The sequence below is a fragment of a genome, unplaced genomic scaffold (assembly GCF_019419815.1).
Source record: "Pyrus x bretschneideri cultivar Hongxiangsu unplaced genomic scaffold, Pyrus_bretschneideri_v1 Contig11, whole genome shotgun sequence".
Lineage (NCBI taxonomy): Eukaryota > Viridiplantae > Streptophyta > Magnoliopsida > Rosales > Rosaceae > Pyrus > Pyrus x bretschneideri.
This window is the reverse complement of record NW_025999402.1, coordinates 4,045,098-4,058,756: the sequence shown is the minus strand read 5'-3', so window position 1 is coordinate 4,058,756 and position 13,659 is coordinate 4,045,098. Positions and strand designations below refer to the sequence as shown.

Genomic DNA, 13,659 nt, shown 5'->3' with positions numbered 1-13,659 from the left:
TTTATAAGGTATGAAAAAGAAAAGTTCAAACTTCAACTAATGTCACTAGCAAGAATCCATGGATATCTTTTTTAGTTCTAGTGATATACTTATTTAAAGTGAAACATGAATTGATAATCGATGGTCAAAGGTGTACTTGTATGGTGCGAAAAGATTCAAATTAATCCATAAAGGAATGTTAAGCCTCTGATGTTTCACATTCGAAAATCCTGGCTAAATTCTTTTTCAGGTTAATATATATGTTGGTCATTGAAGATGTACCCATTCTCATGTTACTGATCTTTTTCAAGTTGATTTTGTAACAACAAGTTCAACATCTGTTGGTGATTGAAAGATCTTACAAGTTGATTTTGTAAGAACAAGTTCTCCATTACAATCCTTGACACATAAGCTACTAAATCGAGTTTCGTCAGTTGATCAATTACGGTTTAAGCCAATAAAAAAAGTGGTTTTTTCGGGGTAGTAAAATTTGCTAAGAAACATCATGAATATATATAATAGGATAGACAATTCAAATGTACATGTAACCAAGAGCTTACACAAATCAAAAGAAACACCACAATTCCTCAACCACTGATGACATGCATCTAACCAATGTGAAAAATAATAGTTACCAACAAGTGGCCCTCTACCATAGTGGTGAAGATAAGTGTTGTTCTTGCACTAAGGCATGAGTTCGAACCTCATTGGCTTTTTAATGTAATATCTAATCTAACAAATCTATCATTTGACCCAAAAAAAAAAAGATAATAGTCACGAGGATTAAATGTTGCATGTCGTAGAACCACCATAAAGGCATCACGAGGAAAATACCGCATCACCATATGATGATCTTGCAATCATCAACAAAGAAGCACTATTATGAGTGACCTCCAATAAACGTCGAGTTTCCTCTTCAAAGTCCTTTGTAATACGCACAAACCAAAGTAAAAACAAAAATCACCATCATAACCCTGAACAATAGTCGCTGATCAAAGATCTGCGTTTAATTTGTAAACCATAAAGGCTCTCCTTGACAGAGCCTATTTTCAATATTTGGGCAAGAGAACGACAACTACAAAGACTCTTCTTGTCAAATAAAAAGAATGACCACATCAATTTTTTTTTCTTTTGATAAAGAAAAAAAAAATCTTCATATTTCTTGTCACAAAAAGGGGGAAAAAAATCAGCGCAACCTGATTTAAATGTTTCTATAATCCAAAAATATGTCAAACTGTATGTAAGTAACCTTGGAATTAATTAAGTGATGGTAAAAGCCTCAATCCATCGATCTGTTCAAAATTGGACCGATCACTCTCATCACTAGTCAATGCATATAGGTAGGTCGACGCAATATTTTTACATGCAAGTAGAATTTTGTAGATAATTAGTGGTACATATTAATGTGGATAGCTTAAATTTGAGTTCATATATACCATGACAAAGCCATAACGAGCATTATTACAATTCTATAATTAGTATTCAAATATATCAAAAATGTTAATTAACTATAAAGTTATGACCTTCTTATACCCTTTCATAATATTAGTACATCATATATGGGAGTAAGAAGAATTAATTTTGATTCTTAATCAATTTTTATATTTTTCACATTAATATATAGCAGGTTAAACTGGATATCTGCATGCTACTTTTTGTGTTCGATTACTAGTGTGAATGAATCACATGATGGTGGTAAAAAGAAGGCTGAAATGCTTATGGAAGTCTTTCTAACCCTCAAAGAGATGGAACTGCTATGATGAAATCACTAGCTGGTTTCTTTGGAAAAAAAAAAATTAAATGAATATCTAGTTGATACAGTTTCGGTAAGACTGAGATGGAGACGACAAACAATCGATAGTAATACGTAGGTTCCAGAAGATGCATCAAGAGGTGACAAAGCATATACCTTTGACGGGAATAACTATTATTACCATATTTTACTTACATGCTCTGCCAACCATGCATACGTAGATGAGATGTGAATAGACTCATATAATAACACCACCAATCTGTACACAAACTAATTATTAATTAAGATCCAAATTAAATAACACCTATGCTACTGATGTTATATTCTGCTGTCATATTTATCAAGCTTTTATATATAATCAAATCGTACATATATTAAGATTTTTGTACATAAAATTCATGCTCGGGGTCTTATTCAAATCATGTATAACTCAGCAAAGAAATTCGTGATGAACCCCTTACATTATAATATGCAAGGCACTGATATCATTATATATGACAAGAGGGCCAGTGTTGAATATGCTTTCTTATCATAGAGGGACGTCTATGTGACCTCTTGTATGGCAAAAGTAGACACACTTCCGATTCATTTACAACATAAATATTTACTACCGCTTGCGAGTAATAGAGATAATATAATGTTAAGATTTCAGAGTCGGGCTAATAGTTATTATTAATCACATCAATATTATTTTAACTTTAATCATCTGCAATGCTTGAGATATGTGTTAAATTTTATCACTAAAGACCTCACTGTTATTATAGTAAAACTATTCAGTTATAAGGGGTAATATATTCTGTCAGGTTTCGTACACGGGATGACATTCTTCAACACGTATAAGCTTACCGCTGTGTTCAAAATGTAACTTTTTGTTTCACTAATTAGCCGTTCTAGTTTATTGGTACTCTTATTTTAGTATGCTAGCAGATTTTGGATTTCCAGTACGGTTAGTCTACGATGTCTTTTAAGAAAAGGGGGTGCGTATTTAATCCAATAATGTTTTTGTAATGCATTCATGTCCATGCATAAGATCTTACATATTATGTAAAAACAGTCTCATATTGGTAAAAAAAAAAAAAAATGAAAAAAAAAAAGAAAAACCATTGTAAGAGCTTATAAGGTATGGGCTACTCTCCATATAGTCCATAGGTTTTTTTAAAAGGTTGAGTTGGTATTATTACAAAATCAATTAGCAATATAAAGAGTAGTCTAACATCTTTTATATATAATCCTTTGCAAAGATTTTCCTTGGAGAGGTTGGAATGATACAATTATAAAACCAATTGGTAATATGAGGAGTAGCCCAACCTCTTATAAGCCTTTGCAAACATTTTCCTTTCACCAATATGAGATTCTTTTACTTTCACATCCTCACACGTCTTCTCACATGTGACGAATTTTCAAGCCAAAAACGTGGACAACACGAATTGAGCGACGTGGAGTACGTGTGGCTGTCGGTTTCACATGATGGTCAACATGCTCTAGTACTATATATGAAAAAGTTAAAGTTCCACCATAAAACAATTAGCAATATTTATAGGAGTAGTCCAACTTCTTATAAACCTTTGCAAGGTTTTCCTTTCATTGATGTTGAACTCTTTTACTTTCGCATCCTCACACCTTGACAGTATAATATGAAGTCCACAACATAAAACCCAACCTTGTTATAATCTAAACTACTTATCTAAACTACCGATTAACAAAACCCTCTTTGTCAACCAAAAGAGGGTGAAAATACTATTTAGTATTTTATCACAACAACAAAATTATGGGCAGTAATGTAATTTCACAAACCAAAATTTGTTGTTTTATATTTAAATCTTACCTACATGTGATTTTAACATATATCTAATATTAAAAAATAAAAAACAAAAACCTCTCTTCCCCCTTCCCACTCCTATGTTCTCTTTCTCTCTCTCCCCCTCTCCTTCCTATTTAAAAATAAAAAAATAAAAAAAAAATGTTCACACACACAATGTGTGTAGGCATATGTTAGTAATAACAATGTCATTTTGAGTAATTAACTAAAATTATGTCAACTATGTAACATCACACTAGTGTAGCCTACCTTTCTGATAATTCATACATTGCTTATTAACGTCATATAGTAACACCATTTGGATTATGAAGGTAATAAGCCTAAAAGTGACTGACGATAAGTTGTAACGTCCACTAAATAACTTAAATCTATATTGTAACAAAACGTTCGTGGTGTAACGATCAATGTTGATAGTGTAATAAACAATATCTTATAATCTCGTCATTATCATGTAGAACCAGGACTCAAGAAGTATATAAACTTTAATGATTATAATGTAAATTTATTAAAAAGGGTACTGATATTTAAAATGATGTCGTAAAATTAATGCAACACTTATACTGATATCGTCCAACTAAATGTTAAGGTAATTATTTTCTTGATTGTCAATGTTTTATATAATAATATATTTACGTTAAGTGTAAGGCGATAAATTGGTATCGATCTCGTTATTTAATGTGATTCAGACTTATGACATCTCATTTACATGTGATGAAGAATATCAATGGATAGTAATATAAGGTAGCTTTTACTTTGGATACTATATTAAAATAAGAAATGTGCTTAATAATTTAAATTAAAGTGTATTATCTTTATCAAGTATAAATATGTGTGAAAATAAACACACACATGTATATATATAAATAAATTTATACTGCATATATATAGAGTATATATAGTTTTACTAATTCCAATTCTTAAACTGATCAAAATAATTTCCCTACATATATATTGGTTGAACAATTAAAACACGTAAATTCATCATTTTGGTGTTACTTCTCTAATAGGTTAAGTATATTTGAGCCTTCAGGGCCCCAAATGCGACCAATATAAGAATTCATAATTTTTCACTTATAAATTTATAATTGAGTGATATATGGGAATGAATCGCTGGACGTTCATGAAAAGATTGATACTACTTTATTCAAAGGTCCAACTTCCTCACCAGTTTTATTTATTATGAAATTTTCAAGGTCTCCATATAAATGCACCAATTTTGTTTTAATAATACAGATGGAAATACCACCCCACCTACCGATAAACTTTGGAGCAGTTGTGAAACTTCTTTGAAAAACTTAAAATTATTTAGATGCCATCGTCGATATCGATCATACATATATTTAAAGGCCAGTTTGCATGGAATGCAGACCTTGCATGCATTACAATATTACATAGATGCGGGCACTGATGTCCTAGCCACTAATGTGACTAAAATAATAATAAAATATGTGTGAAGACTGAAGCAGCAGAGAGACCCTAGAAGAAGACAGACATCCTCATTCTCAAATAATGGGTTAGATCCGCATTAATAGGCTCACGTATTCTCATGCAGATTAAACTATTGGCATAAAATACGTATGAATGCGAAGAAAAAGCGACAGAGGAACTGTTGGGCGTTGACCTCACAGGCTAAGTGTTGGAGTGAATCTTTTTGCATTCAGTAGGGCTTTCGTTTCTGTCCATCTTTTGCTGTATGGTGTCTGTCCCCTTCTCTAGCAAGCTATGGTGTGCTTTGAATATTTAGGGCTTAAACTTTATGGGTTGTGATTGGAGCCTTTGACATATTTTCTTTCTTAACTTGTTAATTAGTTCTTTCATATATGGGTGCTTCAGTAATACTGTTGCTAATCTTATTAAGTCCTTGCAATCAATCAACTAGAGCAGTGGTGGATTGAAGGAAAATTTGTTTGGAGGTCATATGTAAAAATTCACAATCATTTCTTTTACAAATAAATAGTCTTTAAAAATTAAATCATATCTATTTCTATAATTCATAATTCATGAAATAAATAACATTACAAACTACAATTTTTTATTACAAGCGAAAATTGATCAGGACCTGATTGATTTCATATTTGAAAATGTTGTATTATAGCTTCATTATTAATAAAAAAAAAAAAATTGGAATTTTAAAAGATATGAAATTTGGTAAAAGTTAGAATTTTATAGATTTGAGTATTAGATATGTCTAGACTAGAAGCTTAATTTTTTTTTTTTTTTTTAAGTGGCGAGGTCTTATTATTAAAAAATTATAGAAAATGATCTGGTTTTGTTGCGTGCAAAGTTGCGCATCAGCATCAAAAGAGACTTTGAATCAACAGCAAAGGAACTGCACACAATGCCCTGCCCTGCCTTACCTAATGTTCATTGAGACATTTCATCGAGCAGCTATAGGGCAATATCTCAAGGGCAATTTTAAGCTTTAAAGGGGCAACACTTAAGCCTTCTACGGAGGTTTGTCAAAGTTAGAAGGATCAACTGAACCCTTCTGCACCTTAATAGATCCTCCCCTAGGAGAATATTTATTCTTGTGTCAACAGATACGTATTAATTTTGGGCAGTGATATGTGTTACCAAACTCTCAATTTGAATCAAACTTTAGATAAGAATTCACTTATAAACAGTGTTTCAATATGATATTCGTGGTTATCTTACGACAAAATATTTTTACTAACCACAACCTTTTCTACTTTAGAAAATAGAATCTTTCTGATAAAAAGAAAAAAGAAAAAAAAGTAAATAGAATCTACACGGCATACTCTATGCTCAAATAGAGGAGTGAATCTCGTGTTTTTCTCCTTTTTAAGTTTGCAAAGAAGAGAAATACTATTAGATCAAAAACTAATTGGTTATGAATATGATGTTTGTAAGAGATATAATTGGCTATAGAACATATATACACAGCTAGCTAGCACACTTTACTAACCAAAAGATTACTTAGTGATGATTATTCCATGAGAAATATAAAGTTTGACATGCCACGGTTACATAAATAGCTAGGTGCAAGAACCCCGTGACTAGAAAGAAAAGGGATGACTTGCTGTGCCTTATCTTGTTGACGACCCTCAATATTCACGGCCTACAGATATATACACGTGGGAGGAATGAAAAAGTTCTCTTACAAACCTAAAAGCATAGACTTTGATGATATAAAATCATGCATGCAAGAGAGAAAATGACTTGAAACTTCAATTCAATTCCAGCCCCCAACCAATGTCCCAGAAATTTCTAGCATGCTTAATTTCTACGTTTCATTTCATTCTTTTTTATTCTACGTATTTTATATAAGAAATTTTTATTAGTAGTGAGAACACAAGTCACACGGTGTACATTACACAAATTACAATAAGAGTGAGTATCAAAGTTGATAGGTTTTACTTCTAAGACTTATTAGTGAAGAAAAACCTACGTATTAAATTTTGAATAAGATAATAACACCACGTTACCATCATAAAATTATTCAGCATGTATGAAAATATGAGATGAAAAAAGGTGCGAACTCTTTCGTATATAGGACCCTTGATGTGAATATAACAGCAGCAACATATAGTACTATTTTCTTGTATTTTTCATTTTAAAAAAATTGTTTAGATTATTTTTTTGGAAATAATTAATTAAGAAGACAGTGCCAGTGTGGAAATATAGAAAGGTGACGTAGGTGGCATATGAACAAGGGCCAAATCTCAAGGAAGAACAATCCCCGTGATTCCCGACGGATGGCGAATATATACATACAGACATATATACATGGTGGATATTATCTTTTTGATGGAGTTAGATCTGCATTCAGCAACAGCCAGCCGAAACACATGCATCAACCAGCTTGAGAGTTTTAAATGATTGATATATTCTTCCTGTAAAGCAAGCATCAAAAAGTACCCTAGCTTTTACAACATCTTGATACACTACAGGCAATGGCCGTACTGTATTGCAATTTACCACGGTCATCGACTAAAGTAGATGATATGTTGTCTTGTAGTGCTAAGAGAGAAAAATCACTTTAGCTCTTCTACTATGGTTGAGACTTCTGTTGGTCTTTTCCTGAATGACTATAACACTATCATTTTTATCAAAAAAAAAAAAAAAAAAGGAAAAGAAGAAGAAGGAGATTTTGGGATAATTGTTTTATGAGAGTTGTTATTCATGCTCTGAAATTATCATGCACCTAGTCTTTATAAAAACATATATATATATATATATATAAGAGGAAAATAATGTAACGTAGTGAACATGTTTTGGAGTGAAACTGGTAGTTCCTATTTTATGAATCACATATGGATTGAGAGGGTAGTCTTATCCAATCTAATTACAATCGATGTCTCTGTAGTAGTTAAACTTCAAACTGAATTTATGTACATGAAATGGATATAAGTAATGATATGTGTCAAATTTTTTGCATTTGTCCTATTTTATGAATGTCTATTTTTTTTGTAAGGATGATCTAGGAATGAGTTTCTATAAGATATATAGACGATTCAAATTGTTCAAATATATTACGGAGTGAGCCCTGTAAAAAATTATGGTAAAGTGTCACTTGCGCCCCTAAACTATAGCATAACGTATTATATTTTTTTTTTGGTCATTTCCTCTTTATTTAACTGAAATTTTTTACGAAATGATCAAAAGGGTTGACAATAGACAAACTCAGAGACCACTGCTACAAATTTTAAATCTTAGGGAACACTTTATTATCGATTCTAAATTTCAATGACCAAAGTGAAGAGTTATGCCAATTTCAAAATCATTTTGGATAAAATACGTTTGATTGTCAAACTTGTTAAAAGTTTTGAATTTTATATCAATAGTATTATTTAACTACTATTATTTTTTTCAACACTTGCTAACAGCGAATCAGAATGAACTCTACGTACACTAAAAGACCAATTGAAAGTTTTTTTTTTATTTAAGTTCAACTCCAACTGTGATATATTTATCAATATAAAGACCAATTTCTTAGTCTTACTGAAAATATTAAAATACTCCTTGTTTGCTAAGATAATAAAACCTAGTAACCTACTTGTCTAATATACGGTACTCAAAAAAAGAAAAAAAAAATAGTACCCTTTGTTTTAATAGAACTAGGGCAACCGGACATGTGAAGCATGTGGTAGGAGAGAAATATTACTTACAAAAAGAGAAGGGATGTGGAAGGGTAAATATAATAGAGTGTATTGTTAGCTATATATTACTAAACAATACTTGAATTTGAGGATTTTGCAACAATACTTATATGTATTTAATATAATTATCATTTGATTGTCAAGATAGTGATTGTATTAAACACATACAATTGTAGCCAAGTCCTGAAGTTAAATTTGTTTATTCAACTTATTTAACTTAAAAGGGATATGAAATTAATTTTATCCTATTTAACTGACAAAAAGAGTTATGCTAATTGATAGTACAAATTATATAATAAAATGTTTATTACACTACCAAGCTACCTACGCTGATTGTTACACTATAAATGTCTTCTTACGGTATGAATCCAAGTTATCAGTGGATCATTTAATTACCCATAATCGTTATTTGCTTTTGGGCTTCCTACTCACCTTTAACAATATTGATGTTAGCATTCAATGTTTGCATAATAAGAAGGGTATGATTGCACTATATATTATCGTAAAAGTTTACCGTCTAATGTTATAGGATATTGATAATGTTATTGTTAATAACAGAAAATGACATTGTTACTACTATAACAAATTAGTTTTTATGTTATGGATGTCATATTACACTATTAAAATAATATGTTATGCATGAATATAATTACATTACAAAATTACTATTCAAATTAAACGATACCAGCAACTTCTTTTTATATTTTTTAAAGGCGTCGTAGACCAACCCTATACCCATTCTTTCATGTTAATGACATCATTTTTTTTCTCTCATTGTTTAAGGTAAGACATACTACATATATACCCATTTGATTGGGGTACGCATTGTAATTACCAAGTTATCCCGTGTTGGAATTTGATTAATATATATAAAATTAAGGAGCACGCTATAGCTGGGATAGAAAATATTCCACAAGAAATATTGTTATTTCTTGCATTGCATGACATCCATACATGCATGTATACGCATGCATGATATATTACCTATTTGCCATATATGTGAATAAAATATCGTTAACCTATCCCCACACAGAGAGAGATCGAGGAAAGAGAGAGGCTAGTTTCTCTATCTTTTGTCATGATCTAGGGTTTCGCACACTTCTTGTATTGTAATAGAGCTGAGCTGATTCTGTCTTGTTATTTCGATGTCTCTTTTGTTGTAAATAATTCTACTTCTCTCTGTCTGAGCATGTGACACTGAAGAAGAAGAAAAAAGAATAGGGACAGCAGCTGCTGCAAGCCAGACCATGAAAAGTTCATCCTCATCGTCTTCTCAATCGATCGACCTACTGAAGGCTCTAATCCCTAATTATCTCCTTTAGTTCCCTTAACTATAATCCACAAAATTACTCAATCCTTATTCTGGTCTTGATCGAGTTTCACTAGCTAGTAGAGATTAATCAAGCTATGATGGGGAGCCAGAGAGGCTCTGAGTGCTCAAAGACAAGTCCCTCGGATAAACAGAATGAGGACGGAAGCGAAAGCGGAGAGAATTATAGCAATGGAGAAAATAGTAAGCCGAAAAACAACGGAGGAAGCTCAAGCAACAGCACAGTTGAAGAGAGTGATCAAAAGAAGACATCAGTTAGACCTTATGTTAGATCCAAGATGCCTAGGCTCCGATGGACACCGGATCTTCATCTTCGTTTCATCCACGCCGTGGAGAGGCTTGGTGGTCAAGATAGTGAGTTCATTACCTCTCTATCATACACCCTTCATTTATGCTTAAATTTCAGTATTTCATCCGAATTCAATTTTAGGGATTAGTTAAATTCATGTCTAATACCGGTTTTGGGTGATAATTTTTGAAGCAGGAGCTACACCAAAGTTGGTTCTTCAACTGATGAACATTAAGGGACTAAATATTGCACATGTCAAGAGCCATTTACAGGTTAGTGGGATTTAGAAAGTCTTTGAAAAACTCTAATTAATTAATTTGTTCATTAATTGTTGAAATTAAGCAATTAATTAGCTCGTTCCAAAAACAAAACAAAAACAGAAATAACTTTTGAAGTTTCCAAAACAAAAACAAAAATAACTTGTGAATTTTCTGAAAAGATTTATTTTCTTAATATTTTCCTTAATCAGATGTACAGAAGCAAGAAGATCGACGACACAGGGCAAGGTGTGTACAAGATTTGCAATCTTGGATTCTCCTATTGATTAAGATAAATTAGGGTTTTCATTGGGTACTAATAATCCCCAATTAATGTCGTTAATTTTCATACAAAATTTATGACCTTTATTTTGACAGTACTAGCGGATCATCAAGGTCATCTTGTTGAATGCGGAGATAAAAATATTTATAACCTCAGCCAACTCCCCATGCTTCAAGGATATAACCGAAGCCACTCTACCAGCTTCAGGTTAATTATAAATTAACATATTATTCAAATTAATTAACATTTCCCTTAACTTAATTTACTATTTTCATGAATCGAATTTCACAAAAGATCCTTTCTTTCTTGACTTTCCCAAGATATGGATCATACGGCGATACGAATTCCTGGACCGCGCTTGAAAATCCAAGGTTTTCGAGAAGTAGCACTGGATTTCAAGGAAACTGGAGCACTAGTAGTACTGGTAATAATGCTTACAATTATTTGACAAGTTGTTCATTTGGTGATCATCATCCACAATCATCTTGGATTACTCGTACACTGCAAGAAGAATGCCAGCTCCATAATATCCGTGAGTTCTTGAAACCAAAGGAATTCATCACAAGTTTCAACACCAACCGTGGCCCTTATCGAGATTCCGACACTATAAGCAAGAATCTAGTACAAGATCAGTCGAAGATGTTGAAAAGAAAGGCTTCGGATTGCGATGATCTTGATTTGGATCTGTCTCTCAGGCTAACATCAAAGAAGAATGATGAGGATCATACTCATGAAGTTGATAGTAATCTGTCTCTGTGTTTGTACTCACCTCCCACGTCCTCAAAGCTCAGGAGGTTGAAGGAATGAAGTTGATTGAAAAAGAGGGGAGCTATAGAGCCTAGAGCTGGGCAAGTACTCTGGATCTGACTATATGAATAAGACAATTCTAAGTGAGATTTTGAGGTACTTGCTCAGGATAAATATATTAAGTAATATATATTGCATTTTATTGCGAGTTTCTGTCTTATTGTAGAACTTAATTTCATACATTGAAATTAGTAGCCACACTTGTTCTTTGTTTCTTGTTTCTTTTCTATATAGATGGCTTAGCATGAACAACGTATCGGTTAGAATTTGGCAAAATAGGTAGACCAGTCACCAATTAATGTTCCATTGGTTGATGCATGCTTTTATTTTGTACAAGCTATATCCAATTTTAAAACTAATCTAAATTGCAGAAAAAGAAATTCAAATTTAAATGCGCATGAGATGAATACATATGTTCTAACCAATATGATTGCTCCCACCTGTGCATTAATGCGTGCTTTGTCTAATAAAAATGGTTGCAAGTAATTAGAATTAGTACATAATAAAGTATTAGGTAGACATGCAAATTAATGATCCAAATACCATGGACTGTGAGGAATATATGGAGGAAACTTTACTCGTTTTTTCAGTCTAGAGTAGGATTCATTATTTTGACAATTTTTTTTTCATAATTCAGAACTAGATAAATATATGTTAGTAATTTAATATCAGTTCAAGTATAGTGAACTAGTGAACTTACGAAATGAGGTTTGCGTAAGTCACAATTTGCTCATCGGCTCATGTTTGTCACAATATATAGTAGATGAAAACTGAGAGAAGATAATACACTGAAACACTTTGAAAGTCTGGTCATTTAATTATGTAAATCTTTTTAGTCGGAGTAAAAGATTTTGTTTGTGCAATTTTTTTAATATCTATTGGAACTCAGCTGCTAAACCCGTTTACATGCAAGGGTTAAAAACAACACAAATTAAGAAAAAGTTCAAGCCCTTGGATTTAGTCGAAGTGTTGAAGGAGGGTGAGTTGATGGGATAGGATAAGGATAGGTTCGGATTCTTTCAATGTAGTAAAAATAAATAATTGTCAATTTCCAAGATGTAGAAAGAAACTGAAAAAGATAGAAATGTTTTGGCTTCATCAACATCTGTCTATATTGATGAGTTAATTATTATGTGCATGCAAATTCAAAGACACGTTAACTCTAAAAAATAATCCATAATTTTTTAGGAGTTTTCAATTTTGTTGATTAAACATCTATTCTTGTTAAGAATAGGAAGTGTTATTGACACTTCAAAAATCTCATTCTACGTTTCTCACAAGTGTATTTTTCTTTCCTAATATAGAAAGTTTGGAGTGTAGAATAAGATTTTTGGAGTGCTAATAACAAATCCCTTAAAAATTTGAATCAACATTTTTTTCTACAACTTTATTAGAGGTACGTTTGATTATATTGGTATGTTTAATCATCTAAAATATTGGTACATTTAATTTTATAAAAGTCTCGTGTCCTCTGAATTATTATGTTTTTAATTTACTATTATTAAGGTGAAAAAAAAGTTCAAAAATATTACAATAATTGAAAAGAGGGAAGAGTTTCCAACCCAGAACACAGGGATAGAAATCTAAAACTCTATCCACTAAAATATTTAATTATATGTGCTTTCTCTGAATTATTATTTTATTTTCCAGTTCTCTTACACGAAGGTGAGTTTTGATGGTCATTCATACTATGGTTAACCAATTTAAATGAGAGTTGGGGAAAAAAACGATGAGCTTCCCCATATATTAATTACTGAAGATATTTTTTGAAACGAAAATTAAGGATACTGCAGCCACACACACACACAAACACACCATCAAGTGATCAATGTTAGGATTAATGCATAGACAAAAGTGATTAAGAGAAAATGAGACTGAAGTTGACAGATATATTGTATATTATACTTTAAATACGTCGACTAATCTCTCTAATCTTTAATTTGTAGCTGATATGAAATTTTGGATTCTTAATTATACACCACCAATCAACACCGTAAAAATTTAGCATAGCATAGTTTATTA

The 13,659-nt window shown here is 31.8% G+C and overlaps 1 protein-coding gene across 2 annotated transcripts; it reads left to right on the top strand.

Moving 5' to 3' along the window:
• Positions 1-9,649: 9,649 nt before the first annotated feature.
• On the top strand, positions 9,650-11,830 carry LOC103965120 (two-component response regulator ARR18-like). 2 transcript variants are annotated; one of them, XM_048572588.1, is made up of 5 exons: positions 9,650-10,355; positions 10,483-10,562; positions 10,760-10,796; positions 10,926-11,037; positions 11,151-11,830. In XM_048572588.1, exons 1-5 carry the CDS (start codon positions 10,079-10,081, stop codon positions 11,635-11,637), a joined length of 993 nt encoding a protein of 330 aa, XP_048428545.1. In that variant the 5' UTR covers positions 9,650-10,078; the 3' UTR covers positions 11,638-11,830. The 2 variants fall into 2 exon arrangements, with proteins under 2 accessions (XP_048428545.1, XP_009376409.1); XM_009378134.3 differs by having other exon boundaries at positions 9,661-10,355; positions 10,486-10,562.
• Positions 11,831-13,659: the final 1,829 nt, after the last annotated feature.